The sequence below is a fragment of the Sceloporus undulatus genome, chromosome 5 (genome assembly GCF_019175285.1).
Source record: "Sceloporus undulatus isolate JIND9_A2432 ecotype Alabama chromosome 5, SceUnd_v1.1, whole genome shotgun sequence".
Classification (NCBI taxonomy): domain Eukaryota; kingdom Metazoa; phylum Chordata; class Lepidosauria; order Squamata; family Phrynosomatidae; genus Sceloporus; species Sceloporus undulatus.
The window spans coordinates 133,667,646-133,684,983 of NC_056526.1; the positions used below are offsets into that span (position 1 = coordinate 133,667,646).

A 17,338-nucleotide genomic window follows, 5' to 3' on the forward strand; every position below is an offset into this window, starting at 1 on the left:
TTTTTCAAGTTGTTTCTGGCTCTGTGTGTTTCAGTTTAACAGCTGTACAAGTTTGGTAGCTGATTTTAAATAGCTATGTCTTATTCAAACATGCAGAAATTGGCATAAATATTCCTCACATCTTCAAACATTTATTTCTCATTTATAAAATGTTGTTTCCATGCTGAAAATGGTAATGTATACTTTTGTTTCAAAATTATGTTTAATAATTCAGGACCAACTATGAATTGTATGCAGGTCTTAAAAAGTAAATGAGCAACAAAAATAAGGAGAGAGAAAATGTGTACTGTATTAATGATATTACGTAGTATGTATGACTTTTGCATTTTGGACTGAGCAAATATCACACTGCAAAGATGCCTGCTTTCCCAAGTTGTTTTTACAGAGCATTTGCAATTGGTTAGACAACTTGGAGTCCTCCAGGAACTGTTGGAGTAAAAAAAATCATCATCTATCACTATTTGCAGAGGGTTGGTGAGAGCTACAACAATATTGGGGTGTGATGGGGTGGGAGCTAAAAGTCGGAACTGGGAAACAAGTGAGTAGTAGATATTAAAACAGTGGATCAAATATGAATCTCAAGTCTTTGAGAAGAAAGACTGGCTGGAAAACAATGTTGACAAAGCAGAGATTTAAAGTTATTAAAATCTTAACAGTGGGAATAATCAGGAGACATGTGCATCAGCAAATTCCAAGTGGTAAGCAATACAAGGAAGCAATGTTAATTTACATTAAACAATCTGAAAGTATATCATTTTGAAAGATGGAAGTGTCTTCTCTTGAAATATAAAGGCTTCTGAGAGCCAATTTCTATTCCAGTTGATACAGGGAAATCAAGCCTGACTCTTATTCCCACTGCCTCACTGTTTGAACTTCTGCAAGTCACAATCTCTCAGCCTCAGAGAAAGGGCAAACCAGGTCTGAACAGTCTTGCCAAGAAAACTACATGACAGGTCTGCCTTAGGATTGCCATAAGTTGGAAATGACTCGAAGGCACACAACAACAACATTCTTTGAGTTAATTTCATGTCTAGTTTTGCACTTAGCTATTATGGCAATGTTTGTAAGTCCTTAAACAAACAAACAAACAAGAAGGATTGGCATAGTATCTTCCAGGCTTTTATCTTAGGAGGAACAGAATGTAGGGTTGCTGCTCTCACAAAGGCAGAGGAGATCTAGCTAGGAAAGACACACACACACACACACAGAGTGGAGATATTGCAAGTGCCTCCCATCTTAAACAAGGAGATTCTGTTCCCTTTCTAGACTGGGAAAAAGTGTTTCCAAAGAAAGGATAAAAAAGAATAGATTTCTTGGTGTTAAGGTGAGAGAATCAGAAAGGAGGGGAAGGAGAACAGACTAGACAACACAAGGATTTGTGGATTTTCAAAACTATTTGAAATGTAGAATTTATCAGTGCATAAAGAGACGTATTTTTGCCAACATCCATTTTGTATTATAAAATGAGAATCTGTGATGTATTCCAATAATCCTAGGAAGGAATTTCTGTTACTCTTGATCTTCTAAGGAAATTTATCTATATTGTGTTGGAGACCTAACAGCGTACAAGTGCCGACCTCAAGTGGTAAGTTAGTCCATTAATTTGGTATATATTTTTCTAGACACAAATTAAAAACCAAAACCAAAACCAAATACTTACATTTTTTCTTTGGAGGAGTACTAAGAACATGCAACCCATGGAATCCAGTTTTCTTCAGTTTAAAATTATCTATTGGTGTTGTTCGTGATACATTCCAAACACGCAAGACACCCACTTGAGAATCTGTATTATAGAATACAAACCACATTTATGATTTCAGCCAGAAGTCCATTAACTTGAATAACTAGCAATCTTCAACAGCAATATATTTAATTGTTTTGGATATGTTTGTATTCACAGTTATTCATACATATTTTTTCATAGATAAGATAAAATTGGACACAAACCATCTCTGTAGAATTCCCCCTCCCCCAAAAGCAAAAAAGCAGTTTATGTTCATTTCACATTTGAAGACAGAATCTTCCATAGCATGAGACTTGTTTTCACAACTGTCACCACAAACACATACATACAAACTGAACATGGTGATCATGAATATGTCTTCATAACAGATTGATGTCCCTTATTATGCACTAAATGAGTCATCAGGCCTTCTAGAGGCATGAAAAGAAAGGTACACAACTTTCACATTACAAAATCTTAAATTGACAGTTAAAACCAGGAATGATTAATAATAGCCAACAAGTATCCCCCAAAACCACTTTCCCCCATTCCCCCTTCACTTTTTGTTTCCAATTGCTCCAGTCCCAAATTAGTCCCAAGATATAAAAATTTAAACAGGTTTCGACAGCACAATGGTGTCTTTGAACCACATCTATTCCTCTTAAAATATTATGGCTGTTCCTACTTTTAATGAACTAACTATGCAAGTCACATTTTAATAAAACCAGCAGTAGACAAGAAATTGATGGACGTGATCCCACATTATCTATTTTACTGTTTTATAAAACAATGTGTGAAAATGTTTGTTCGTTTTACCTCCAGTGATAAACATTCCAGGAGCACTAGGAACCCAAGCTAAACACTGCACCGATGCCGCAGAACTAGGAAAACTAAAGACTGTGATACAGGAGAGAGACTCTGAATCAACTAGACGGATGCCATTGTGCAAATTTGCAGCAAGAAGATAATCCATTGACAGGGGGTCCCATTCCAGAGCAGTGACAGGGTCTTCTTCATCTGTCCCTTCAAGAGATTCTGGCCTTAGAACATGTTTCTGACTTTTACAACCTGGAAAAGTACAAAATTATAATTTGAACAATAAATAAATAAATATCGGAACTGCAGAACAGACATATATTTGTAGTGAATATACATTTTATAAAGTACTTATTTAATTCGTTCCAGGGGACAGTTTTAGGTGAATACTTCATACTGTGCCTTGAGAATCCAGATTATGATTTAAATGAGTTATAGCTTGATTGAGGAATTAACAGAGTAGAGCTATATCATCTATTTATTATCAGGACTGCTGAAACAAGCCTGGGATATCTAATATGATTTAAGAAATACAACAAATATTTATTAGCTTTTATCTACTGTTAAATAATAATGTTTAATATGTATTTACTTATTAAAATTGAGTAAATCTCTTATTGAGGGTCGGCATGGAGTAATGCTTTGAGTGGACTAGGACTCTGGGAGAAATGGGTTCAAATCCCCACTTAGTCATTGAATTCTATTGTGTGACTGTCACACTTTCTTAGCATCAGAAGAAAGCAATGACAAAACTCCCTCTAAATGAATCATGCCAAGATACGATCAATATAGTTTGGGGGGGAAAACTGGAAGGCATGTAACAAAAAGGTTCCTATCAGTTGAGTCAATGCCTATGTCCAACTATCAAAGGGACAGAAAGGAGTATTAAATTAAGAAATTTATGTAGTACCAAAGGGAAGTTGATAAATGATTCTTGTAAGTAACCATACTTAAGCTGTGTTGTACTAAAATAACACTCAGAAATGAACTGACCCTCCCACACATCGGGGCTGTGGCAGTGCATACTATTAAGGTCCTCCACAGTTGCCAACCCCAGCACTAAAACTTCCTTGTAATTCCCTCAACAGATAAGTTTTTGGACTACTGGAGAGAGAGAAGCCAATGCAATTAAGAACAATTCTCTACTTTTCTTGCTAACTGAAGCTTATCTTCTAGCAACCTTTCTAATAGACATTTGTATGTCTGGATGTGTCCCTTCAGAATTGGCTGACAGTTGCTATTATCCCTGATCAGCTTGCTGTTGGCTGGAGATAATATGGAAAGTACTCCAATGTGTCTGGAAGCTACAGTAAAAGGGAACACAAATACTGAGAATATAAAAAGTTCCTTGCTTTCATTCATTTCGATACCATGAAAGTTCATAAAAGCCTAAAGCTGCAATCCCATACACATTATGTTTGGAGCAGGTTTACTGAACTTGGTAGGATATATTTATAAATAAATATGCATAGAATCAGCCTGTCAAAATGGTTTCTGAAGATGTTGGACAAATATCAGCTTTTAAACTAATATTACATATTTCTATCATTTTCTACATTTTCCTCCTGGAATGCCTCTGCTGTGCCACTACTAGTATCTAGAGAGCCCTTCTTAGTTAAAAATAAAGTGAATACAATGGACAAAATGCTGAAATACTAACAATTAAAGACACTGTTGCATTGTGCTAATTATTCAATAATGACTCAGACTTAAATTACAGTCTTGAAGATGCTTTACTGTTCCTGAGAGTCCAAAACAACAGAAATTTTAGCATTGCACGTAACTGAAGTTGAGTTGAAGTCAATGGTTGAAATTTAACATTCTGGAGAAAACAACTAATAGTACTTTTCACTTTAATGTTTATAATTACAGACCCAAATAATACTACAACAGACAAAGTTCCCAATTGCCAATGGTAAATAAACCTTTAATCAGATCACAAGGATCCCTCCCTGCTAAGCACAGTCTTGAATGATTAACACAGGGAGGAACCCAAAATGTCCCCTCCTTCCCAAAATCTATACTGACATAAAACTGTAGTATTTGATACAGCAGTATGAATATGATCTTTAAGAGTCTGTTTTCATTTATGTAAGCGAATCTGTTGAAATAACAAACCTAAGTTTGTAACTAACAATATACAGAACAAACCACTGATGATCAGGATTCTTGTTCTAACCAAAAATATTCTGAAAAATTAACAAACTGCCCAAACTGTAGTTCTATGACTGGCCAATCTTTCTTTCAAATGGGAAACTAATCCATGAAATTACTGCATAAGTGAATGATATATATTTTTAGTCAGTGTCATTCATTACAAATGAATGCACTTTTTGTTGTCTGTCCTAGTGAGTACAAACAGTATGACAAGAACACTTTTGTACAAGCTAAGACTTTAAATGAAGCTGTCCTACATTGCCAATCTAAAATCAACTGTGTAGTACAGATTTTCAGACAACTACCCCTGAGTAATTCAAGAGCAAGAGTATTAGTGAACAACAAACTCTCAGATACAGCAAACCCCTTTCCTGAAATAAGTGATGCATATAATATTGGATGTCTTAAAATTCTTACCTGGCTGAAAAATAGAAAGACTTCCATCAGTGTGTCCAAACACTACTTTCCCCTTCTTTTTGGGATGCCATCTAAACAGACAGATGTCTGACAAAAAACTGTGAGCATCTTTATGTATAGTTACACCACAATCAGTTCCTGAAACTGTCCAGATGTACAAGGGACCTCTATGGGAGACAAACGCAACTGCATCTCCTGCATTCCAGCACCAGCTAAGAGATGCAGGAATACCTGAAACATTAAAAAAAAAGAGTAAAAAACATTTGCTGCCTTACCTCCAGTATTGCAATGATGAACTTAATGAAAAAGAGAGCTTAAACTATCTTCTCTCACTAGTTTGTATACTGAAACTTAACACTAAGAACATAATAAGAATGTGTGCCAGTTCTAATATTATTTGCTCCCTTCCCCCCAAAAAAATCCTGTGAAGGAACACATTTGGATATCCTTATACTGAAATAATTTTAAAAAGATCGTATGAGTTTGGAAGAAAAGGGTTTTGTCCACTTGAACAAAAACCAGCGACTTTCCACTCCTCCTCCCCATTCCCTTCTCCATTCTTATTTGTTCATATGAACCTGTTGAAAGCAGACCTCCATGTGAAATATGTTACATTAAAATTAGCTACAAGTATATCTATAAATACAGTTCCACATTGCTCAAACCAAAATGGACTAATTCAGGGGTGAGAAATATGGTCCTCCAGAGGTTGTTGGACAACAGCTTCCATCAGCCCTAGCCAGATAGCCTAAGATGAAGAATGAGGGAAGTTGCCCGAGAACACTTGAAGATCCATGTAGCTCCTCTCCTTGTCTAAGCTGTGGGCATGGTGTACCACAGACAATAGTTTCCAGCACAAACCTTTCAGTCCTTGCCCCTTGGTAAGTCAAACTGAATCACATCTCTCACATTTGTAGATTGTCTCGCTGCTTTCATTGGGCAAGATCTGAATGGCCAAGAAACACTCACATGGAATCTACTTTTTCCTTAGAAGGAACATTATTATTATTATATTATTATTATTAACCTTTATTTATAAAGCACTGTAAATTTACACAGCGCTGTACATACAATGTCATAGTGACAAAATGATGTTTGTGCATCTATTCCTACATTCTTTTCATAGTTTTTACTCTAAAAATATAAGCAGATGTTTCTGAGTAACAGCAAACAAAGGCTATTATGATTGCTAACCAATTAGACATTGCAAGGAAGTAATCAAATAACATTATTGTACTACTACAACCATATTAGAAGAAAATATATCAAAATTAACAGTTGTGCATCAATTACAGTTAGCACTTCCTCATTAGGAAAAACAAATTAAATAAAAATTTAAGTTTCAAGTTTTCATCCAGGAAAGTAACCAAATCAGTTTCATTTGGTGTCATTTGACCACACTATATCATTACAATTTATTACTCAATGAAAAACAAGGGGAAAGTTCTGCCTTTTGCTACAATTAGATATGAAAAAAGATACAGGCTACTTAAAACATTATTTCAGCCTGAATATGGATCCAAAGGTGCCCTTCTGTTATGAAAGAACTCCCTTCAACCCACTGAGACCCACTGGAGGTGTATGTGAACACAAAGGATTTTATGATTTTATCCTCTGCACGATCTCTCCCCTCTTTCAGAGTCCCTTGGTCTTCTGAACTAGATTTGTGGGCAGCACACCAACTTGGACTCATAACCATATGCTCTGTCCCTGGAAACCTGTGATTTAATCATTCAAACTGGATTTAACCCATGATGAAATATGGATGGCTGCTTTTGCTTTCAAAAAATGTTAGGCTTGAGTTCCTCACATACCTTTTGTGCTGTCAAGTTTTGCAGCAACTTTTTGTTCAGCTACATTCCAAATTATTAGTAAGTTATCTGCACTTGCACTTGCAAATAAGTCATGGTTATGGGGACACCAAGAAATGGCTGTGATTGTCTTCTTGTGCTCAGACATAATTCCCCATAACTTGAATTCATTGTACCGATGATCTAACTAAAAAAAAGAGCCAGAGAAAGGGTTTTTTTTTAAAAAAAAAGTTTTTAAAACAAGAGATAGATTGATTGTCATCTTCAACTCACCCACACTTCTAAAGTATTGTTTCCTCTCACATTACCCAATGATACCATGGACATGCCCTAACTATCACTAATTCTGTAAAATCTGATTCATATTCATTTACTTGTACAAGTTTAAATTTAGAAATAGATGTGAACAAATTCTTAACCACTTCATTACATTCTTAAACATTTTGTATTTAGCTTGTGTCTATGGTCCAATTAGCAAGTGGCCCAGGAAGCAGGTTGTTGGAGTGCAAAAGGTGTCTGGTAGTTAATCTAGTCCAGATAAGTCACAGGTTATCCAAACAAGATGAAAGGTGAAGCAAAAGAGTGGCTGTCAGATGGTCCAGAGATCATTATAGCAACTCAGTTGTCCTGATACACAGCAAGGAACTAACAGAGCTGTCAAATTGTGGCCAGTCCAAGATCAAGAAAACATGACCTCCAAAGAGTACTGCCAGTTACCTAAATAAGATGGTTGCAAGCAACAAATATGCCAGGGAACTGCCAGGAGATTTATAGGCAGCTGTCTCGAGACACCAGGTGCCTAAATAGTCAGTGTCTCAGCCACTGGGATCATCACAGTCTCTCCTTATCCTTTTGACAATCTGCAAAGGATTGCAACATATCTTTAGTGTCTCCCATATTCTGCTAGGGAGCAGATTCCCCCATTGCTTCAGTCTCCAGCTCCTCAGACTCAGGTCCAAAACACAGTTCAGAAATAAACCAGTTTGAGACCACTTTAACTACCCTGGCTCAGTGGTAGGTAATCCTGGGAACTGTAGTTTATAGTGGCACCAGAGCTCTCTGACAGAGAAGGCTAGATGTCTTCCATGCCCACAGTTTAGATAAGGATAGGAGCCACATGAATCTTCAGGTGTTCTTGGGCTACAGTTCCCAGGATTCCCTAGCATTGAGTCATGGCAGTTAACGTGGCCTCAAACTGGATTATTTCTGCAGTGTGTTTTGGACCTCAGCAACAGGAGCTGTAAATTCCTGGACATTTTACTCCTCTGAGTCTGAATCACCCAGCTCCAGATCATGCATTATTACAGTTTGTTACTTTGGCAAATATAAAAAGAAAAGGTATAACATTAATTTTAAAATAATATTGTCACCTTATGCACTATGAATTGTGGTCATAAGGCAAATTAACTTAAATACATTAATGGAAGGAAACCATACATTAATGGAAGGAAATCTTCCAATCCTCTTGCAGCCATCTGCACATCTTGAAAAGGCTACCTGGAGTATCTGGGAGCTATACTGACTAATGTAGGAAAGAATTCAGGGAAGAAGAGCTTTCCAAAACTCTTTGGAAGTCTACCAATTTGGGGCAGTGCTACATTCCTAGCAGTCCACCCTCATGTTGTGTTTAATACTTTTTTTCAGGATCATAGTATTTCTCTAGATACAATCTGATGACATTTTCCAAACAGCCTATGTTAAGTTAAAATACATTGGCATCCATGACAGTGAAGGAATGAGATGCAATCCAGAGGGATATGCATAAACATCTGCCATGTGTGCATGTACAATTACACTCATCCCTCTACATTTGCTGGGCTTAGGGGCACAGGACCCCCCATGAATGTGGGAAAAAAGCAAATAACAAAAACACTATGTTTTTACCTTAGAGAACACCTCTCTAGGAATTTCTAGGTCCTCCAGTGCAACTCTGTGGTCAACATTTGCCAGACACTGACTACAGAATTTCTCTGGAGGAACTATAATTGCCAAGTGGAGTGTTCTCTCTAGGAATCTCTAGATCCTTCAGTGTGACTTTTGGTTAAATTCAACATAGAGTTGCGCTGGAGGACCGAGATGTTCCTAGAGAGAACATATTAATAAAATCCATGAATAATCAAATCTGCAAAAGTCAAAGCCACAAATGTGGGTAGATTGCAGAATAGTTTACAGAAAAACCCAAGAGGAAAATATTGTTTAGGTGGAAGTAATATCATCCCCGTAATGTGCTTTTGTGCCAAATTTCAAGGGGGATTACAGAGCACTTTGGGTTGGGGATTATATGAATATCGTTAAAGGAGAAAATGGGATTGGGATAGTCCACAGAATGACTGTTGAGCCACCTTTGTTTGGAAATGCACCACTAAAGTGGAATGTTCACGTAAGTAAGCCCAAATGAGTTTGTTGAATGAATTTGGTGAAGCATACATAGATCCTTCTCTGAGGCTACTGATTACATATAAAACTTTCACTACATCAAAGTAAATGACTTTCTGACATTGACTGCCATATTTAGATATAGAATAACTTAAAGAAAGACTAGTATGCAAGCAAGAAAAGAAAAACATTCAAATGAATGATAAACAAATTAATCTCACCTGATATATATAAATAGCAAGAGTTGCACAATAGGCAAATCTATCCCCACTAGCAGCACATACATCTTTATTCCATGGCTGACACCCAGCAGCTAACAGGCCCACTTGCTTAACCTGTGCCATTTTTGCCTGTCAAATAAATAGAGAAATATGGTTATTAAGGCAGCTACATATTATCTCCCTATGTACAGATACAAATTTTTTTAAGGGACAAGACTGATAGAATTGGATGCATTTATATATTTAAAATATTTATTTGCCATCTGTCATGACCCAATGTCAGGGTCATGTACATGATTCAGAAACACAGTGAGATTTAGAGACTAGCAATTAGTTGATCAGTTTAGCCCTACCTTAGTACAGGTGTCATATTCTGGAAGCCATCTAAGGATTTCCATGTCCACTCCAGATTCCAAACATGTAGCCTCAGACTAGCTGTAGACTGAAGCTACTTTATTTGGTGGTTGAAGAAATTAAACCCTGATATTGCAAAAACTTGTTTCTGCAGAGCTAAGCAGCTGAAGTCTGACTATCTATTTCAAAGTTCCCTAGGCATCATCTATATCAACCCAAAATCATGGCTTATAGAAGCCTTTCTTATACATTTTAATGCAAAATTAAATAAGCTATATAGGTTTCTAATTCCAATTTCCTTTATCACTTGGGAAGCCAGGTCTTGCAAAGAGAGCAAAATAGAAGCAATTGGATTTAAATGGAGAGGTTTTTCCATGGGAAGATAGGTCTTGCAAAACAGAGCAAACTGGATTTAAATGTAGAGGTTTTACTTTGGCAAGCCAAGGCTTGCAAAACAGAGCAAAAGAGAAGCAATTGGATTTAAATGAAGAGGTTTTTCCTTGGGAAGCCAAGGCTTGCAAAACGGAGCAGAGACACAAGTGCTTTTAAACAGGGAGTTTCTGAACTAGGAAGCCAAGGCTTGAGAAACGGACTAGAGCAGGGAAGGAATTGGTCTTCAAGGAAGATTGGGCCATTAGGCTTGCTTGTTTGTTTGGGACCCTTCTCTAAGTCTTCCCCAAAATGTTAAAGGCAATTTTGGGGCATAAATTTCTCAACTTATAGTTGAGTATATACGGTAATTTTAAAAGCAAGAAGGCTATATGGATGAATCAAGACTCTTTTGCTACTTACGGCTTATCTTCTTATGATTCCCTCCTCAAACTTTTACATTCTGAAACCGAAAGGGTCCTCACCAAGTGTCTCTTGTCTAGGGAATTGGGATTTATTTTGTCATTAACTTCATCCCTCCATCAACCATCCTGTTTCACTTACCACTTATGTATGTTGAAAGGATATACTCAGGTTGTGTTTGGGAAACCTGGATTCCTGTGTTTTAAAACTGATAGGGGAAAGGCCACATACCACATTTCCCTCCCCCACGTCCCAAATGCAGAATTTGTGGAAGTACTTTGAACAGAATATCTTTTTAAAAATAGAAGGGAAGAAAGCAAAGAATATTTTATGGATAGTTCAAACATAAGTACTTTGTTACAGAGGCTCATGCAACAGCAGTTCTTCTAGTCATTTGAAATATACACCAGAAGAGATATGGAACACATCTAGGTTTTTCACTAACTGCATTCCAGAAATGAAAGAAACAGACCAAGGCAAATTAAGCTGAAGCAAGTTTAATTATATTTGTTAAATCATATTACATGCAAAGCATGTGATAGTGATCATCTGAATAACTGTGCTTTCACATGCGTCTTTGAAATTACATTGATTTACAGAAATCCAATTCCCCATTATGAATCAGAAGAAATGAAAGTGAAAGAACATAAGCCCACAGCTGGTTGCCATAACCTTTAGAAATAAGATGAATGATTCTGCCTCATTTTTTCTCCTCTGACATCCTTCCAAATCTAAAAATAATAATAATTCCAGACACTGCAAATGTACATGTGGGAAGCCAAAGATATAAATTAGGTAATCGGGAAAGAAATAGAGTCTCCCCACCACCACCTTCAGATTAAGAAGAAAAAACCTGGGGGAACTACAGCTCCCAGAATCGCTCAGCCAGCATGGCCAGATGGAGTTGGAATCGTAAAAACAACTTCTATGAGTTCTGAAAACAAGATTAGGAGCACAACTAATTTCTTTCTCTTCTCTGTTGCAGATGGTTGCTACGTTGTCTGGAGAATTCTGGGATTGTACCCCAGGAGGATTTCATAGAAAAATATAGTAGAGAGGTGAAATTCATCCCTGTAAATCTGCCCATTTCTAAAATCCCCAGATTGCCCTTAATAGTGCCATTGGCCAACTTAAATTTTTTGTCAGCATCCCAAGAGCTGGAAGATGATGGCCCTGGGAAACCAAAGGACTTCAATCCAGTGGCTTTATTTTCCACGTGTGAGCAGGGGGAGACTAAACGGTGGGTTCCCATGCCTCTGTCCTTTTTCTCAACCAATCACATACCTATTATAATAACTTCTCCTTAGTAATTTGTTAAAATCAAATGAGTATCTCTTATTAATGCAACAATACTTTTGAAGAAATATTTCAAATTTAAACACAGCTTATGATATGTTATCTAAGAGGGGCATTCTCCTGTGTCCCACAATTGTGAATAAAATGGCACATTTCACCTTCAGTTCTTATACTTGTGCAAAAAACCCACATTCAATTATCCAGGGTTTTTTTTTTAGCCACATGAAAGCACATATGCACAACAGTATGAAAAAACGAAACCTTCATCCCCATTCCTCATCCCTATTGCCCATGTGTTCACATGGAATAACATAGAGATTCTTCTGCCTGATCATTCCTAACATGCCTCCCTTTGTTTCAGCCTATTTCATTCAGGTTCTCATTTCATGGTCTGAAAACAAACTGCTCAAATCTTACTGGTGCTAATTTTGGGCTCCATGATACAGGATTGAAAATAGCTATGAAAACCTATGTATGCTGCTTTGCATTCTATGAAGAAAAGCCAGGATAAAGATCGTAAACAAATAACTGCTCATAATGCAATGCTCAAGCTCTTTTAATCATACATCGTATCTAAAATCATTCTCATCTGTTGATTTTTAACAGGCTTGACTTGACTATTTCAGCCTGTAGTTCCACTGCATAAAACATGCAGATACAAAAGACAGATCATACCAACAAAAAGGTCTCTAGAGATGCATTTGTAGGGGGAGGAGGATTACATTCAACTTACAACCATACATTCCCTTTTTTAAAAAATCGGACACTCCACTCCCTCCGCCTTGTCTTCAATATACATAGACAATAATAACACTCACTAATTTTCTGGAACATAGGCTTGTCCAATATCTTTTTAAATGCCCTCCCCAACGTTGTACAACGATTGCCATAGCAACCTATTTCTTATTCTAAAATAAGCTTACACCTTCCTAGAGAACCTGAATTAAAAATTATTAATTTTTCTGGGAAATGGCTTAATATCTATTCTAGCTGTAATCTGTTCTTAATTAATTCACACCTTTAGGGTTATTGCACTTAATTTCTTTCAGTTCAACAGACCTTTTAAAAGCATATTAAAACACACAGCCAAACATCAGCATTTGTCGACTGGTAGCTTACCTTTGGATCTGTACACTACACTGTAATTAGAAAACACTGTATTATAGTAATAACTCAGGTTTCATCTCTTCAATAAGTATTTCTGATCCAATCATAGTACAGTACTGCAGAGCAAAATGGTACTAGAAACACACAATAAACAGAAGACGCAGTGAGACAAATACTTAAGAGTTATTTTTTAAAGAAAGAGTCTTACGCTTTGTTGTCCTTCATACCAATCATCTTCATCAAACCAATACGAAATACAGGTCATCCAAGCCATATTGTATTAGAATTCAAAATGATGAATTGATAACTAAGCACCTGAATAATGTTCTGGCAATACGGATTCTGTGTGAAATTTTACTGAGACTACACAGACATGAGCTCTGCACTCTGTAAAATCAATTGCTCTATAATAGCAAGACTTAAGACTATGAATATTTAGGAGAAAATATTTTTTAAAAATCTGAAGAGGATTAGGACATAAATATGGGGTTTAGTCTAGAAAATGGAAATTGCATTATGAACAAAATATTATAACATTGCACATACGCACCTTAAAATGTTTTAATATTATGCCATGTAAGAAAACACAAAAATCCCTCTAAATTTAATGGGCCTTTTGTTGTTGGTGGTGTATACCTTTAAGTCGTTTCTGGCTTATGATGATCTTAAGGCGAGCCTAACATACGTTTGTTCTGCAATATTTGTTCAAAGGTTTGTCCTTGCATTCCTCTGAGATGGAGAGAATGTGATTTACTCAAGGCCACCAAGTGAGTTTCCAGGGATGGGTTGGTCTTCAAAGTCATGGTCCAACATTCAAACCACTACATTACTCTTGAATAGGCTTTACTTTCAAGTAAAGGTGAATAATATTGCATTTTAAGCACTAACAAAGTAATCACCTTATAAAAGTTAAGTCTCGGTGCTTTTGATTGGTCAGGTATCTGAGCTGACTTACTTAAGAGAAAGCTGGCTGATATGTCCCAAAGTAACAACTCATTTATCTTCTGTCCATTGTCTGCCATGCTCCTAGTCCAATCATAGTTACAAAGAACACTCATCCTTCCACATTTACTGGGATTAGGGTCATTGGACTCCCATGAATGTGGAAAAACTGCAAATAACAAAAACACGATGTTTTTACCTGAGAGAACAAATTTCTTCTTCGTTACAAGGGCATGGTCATTCTCGTATGCCACTCTGTAATGCATCCACTAAAATGCTCTTTAAAAAAATGTGCCGAATTTTAGAATAGTCGAATTTGGGGAATTCGAAAGTCAAGCCAAAAAGCGGGGGGGGGGGGGTTCATTGGCATTTGATAAGGAATATTGGAGACTATGTCTCCATGGCCCCCTGGTGTGTTTCATATCTGAGTCAAACCTTGGTCTCCAAATTGAAGTCCTATGCTCAAGCCACTAGCCACACTGGTGTCCCATGACCATGACTCTATTCTAGCTGATCCATAAATTGGATTTAGCCCTTTTCTTTTTAAGCCTGGAGGAAGTGCTTTGCCTGCCTTTCTTTCACTCTTCTGTGGGTGGATGTGGGACTGTGTAATTGTAAATCCTCCTGTGCTTTTCACTTCCACCAGTTACTCATCCCTTGTTCCTTTGTGTCCTTGCCTCTGATCAAGGAGAAATAGAAGCAAGGTCTAGCAAGTGGTTACATAAAATAAAACACCTGCTGCCCTGTTAACTAGCTTAAATAATATTTTTCAGCCCCTCAAATAAAAAGACAGTATATTAATGCACGTGTTTCTGTGTACCTTTTGACAGTGTGACACCTTGATCTTCTTATGCCTGGAGGAAGAATGAAGTGATGACTGTAACATTTTTGCTGTCTTAGGAAAAAACCAGGCATAGTATTGAAATACTACCCTAACCTGCACATACAAATAAATACAGGTAACATACAGATAAATAGTTGTGTTAAATATTCCACATCAAACATGCAGGTAAATAGCTGGGTTAAATTTAGCTATTCCAACATACCGATAAATAGCTGGTTAAATAGCTCTGATGAATGCCTGGAGAAGGTAATAGGCTGGATGAGGAAAAACAAATTGAAACTGAATCCAAACAAACAGAGGTGCTTGCCATCAAGGGCCCTAATTTGGGAATGGAGGTGTGTCAAGCAGTCTGGATGGGGTTACACTTCCCTGAAGGACTTGGTTTGCAGCTTGGGAGTGCTCCTGGATCCGTCGTCCAAATGTCAGCCCAGGTAGATGCATCGGTCAAGAGTGCTTAGTATCAGCTTCGGCTGATATGCAAGCTGCACCCCTCCCTACATCTGGACCTAAAGATAGTGGTGCACATGCTGGTAACTCAAAGTTGGACTTCTGCAGTGCGCTTTACATTGGGCTAGCTCGGTGCCAAATTTGGAAATTTCAGTTCATTCAAAATATGGCAGCCAGATTGGTTACAGGAACATCCAGGAGTAACATATTACACCCATACTCTCAATCAGTCTTTGGCTGCCAAATAGTTTTCCGGGCAAAGCAAGTGGTTGGTTTTGACCTTTAAAGCCCTACATGGTTTGGGTCCAGGTTATCTCCTGTACAATCCACCCGAATATTGAGGTCCTCTGGGGGGCAGCTGTTACCCGAGGATCTTCTTTATGGCCTCCCCAAGATGTGTTATAACCAGCCAGAAGACGCTAACAAGCTGTCGGATATAAGACACATTTCAGACCCATCTCTTCCGGCAGGCCTATCCAGGCTTTTTAATCATATTTTAAACATAAATTTTATACTTTATTAATTATCTTCTATGAATTGTAATATAAATGTGCATAGATCTCTTAATATGTGCATTTTGCAGCTTAATGGTATATTTTATGTAAGGATGGGTGTTTTAACTATGTCCCAGCTGTGAGGAGAGGCGGGTAGAAAACAGAATAATAAATAAATATATAATAATAATAATATTATATATATTTTATATTATAACAAACAGTAGCAACAAACAGCAAGGATGCCACATATAAATGGAAAAGCTGTTGAACAACAATACAGTAAGATAATTGCACAAAGAAACTAGATATATTAATAGACTATTAAACCAAAAATGTGCCAAAGGAAAATTCAGACAACCATTTTCTTTTTTCTTATATACAGTATTATGAAACTTACAGACTGTGAGTATCCCCTCCATGGAACTTGACAATCTAAAGAAACAAATACGTGTTAGGTTATAGATGTATTTTTGAAAGAGGTGAAACTTTTACTTACTAATAACATTTGGAATGGGGCCACTACATACTGGATCACTTCGGGAATCAGCTTCTCTAATAACAGATTTCTTCACAAAGTTCATTTTAATTTAATAGAGAATTGAGTTTCTAAGATGATGCTAATTGTCACCTAAGGATTCATTAACACTGTACAATATAGTAATGTTTAATTGCACAAAGATGTACCTAACCCACAGGAGCCAATGTTTTTGAACGTTAGAGTTAACTCTGCTCCTTCTCACTCTTCTGTCTGTGGTCCTCTAATATTCAGAACAGATTTCTTCTCTGTTCATCCTGAGGTCATACTTTGAACAAGCTTTTGCCCTTACCCTGCAAGTTATTAATCTGCTTAAATGCATATTTAGTGCTTTAAACAAAAAGCTAGTCCAGTTTTTAAAATTTGAAAGTTGATTTTAAAAGAGTCTTGGCTTTGTGGCAAGCGCACAGGCAGTCAACCTCTCTTTGTTAGCCACCTTGCTTGGTACAGTACATTGAATCCTATGTAACTGAGGGGTTGGTTATTCAGATGGTGTAAATAATCCCGGTAGAATGTTGAATCTGTCTTGTTCGCATGGTTTTCGAATGTGTCAATTATTACATTTGGGGGGGGGATACTCCCCAAAACCCAGATTAATATCTCAAGGGCCCCCATCTCAGTTTTCTCAAGATTTGCATTGTCAGCTGGACCCGGGATAAAATTCTTTATGTCTTGAATGTGTGTTGAATATATCGGGATCATTGAATCCATCTTCATTTGTAGTGCTGACATGTGTGGACAACAGAACTTGCAAGAGTTAGAGAGTGGTTCCAATTAAAAAATAATAATGAACAAATCAGGAATATGTGAATGAGATTACAGTATTTGCAAAACAAGTGTGTAGATAACCTCCAAATTAGATTCCCTGAGGAATTTTTGTAATCCAATTAGAATTGTAATCCAGCCAAAGGGGGTGACGATGTCTCCCCAGAATGTCTTATTTTGTAAGGGCACTTGATGTACATTTAAGGGCTTGAGAATAGTTTAGCTACAGATAGTCTTC

At 37.1% G+C, this 17,338-nt stretch overlaps 1 protein-coding gene across 1 annotated transcript in view; it reads right to left on the reverse strand.

Annotated features, from left to right (window-relative positions):
* The window catches only part of WDR17 (WD repeat domain 17), a 53,950-nt gene extending 40,521 nt beyond the window's left edge, over positions 1-13,429 (reverse strand). The window contains 6 exon segments of the mRNA XM_042469410.1: positions 1,661-1,783; positions 2,540-2,791; positions 5,114-5,344; positions 6,928-7,111; positions 9,522-9,650; positions 13,279-13,429. Coding sequence (XP_042325344.1) covers positions 1,661-1,783; positions 2,540-2,791; positions 5,114-5,344; positions 6,928-7,111; positions 9,522-9,650; positions 13,279-13,344 — 985 coding nt within the window. The 5' untranslated portion in view covers positions 13,345-13,429.
* Between the last annotated feature and the right edge of the window lie 3,909 nt (positions 13,430-17,338).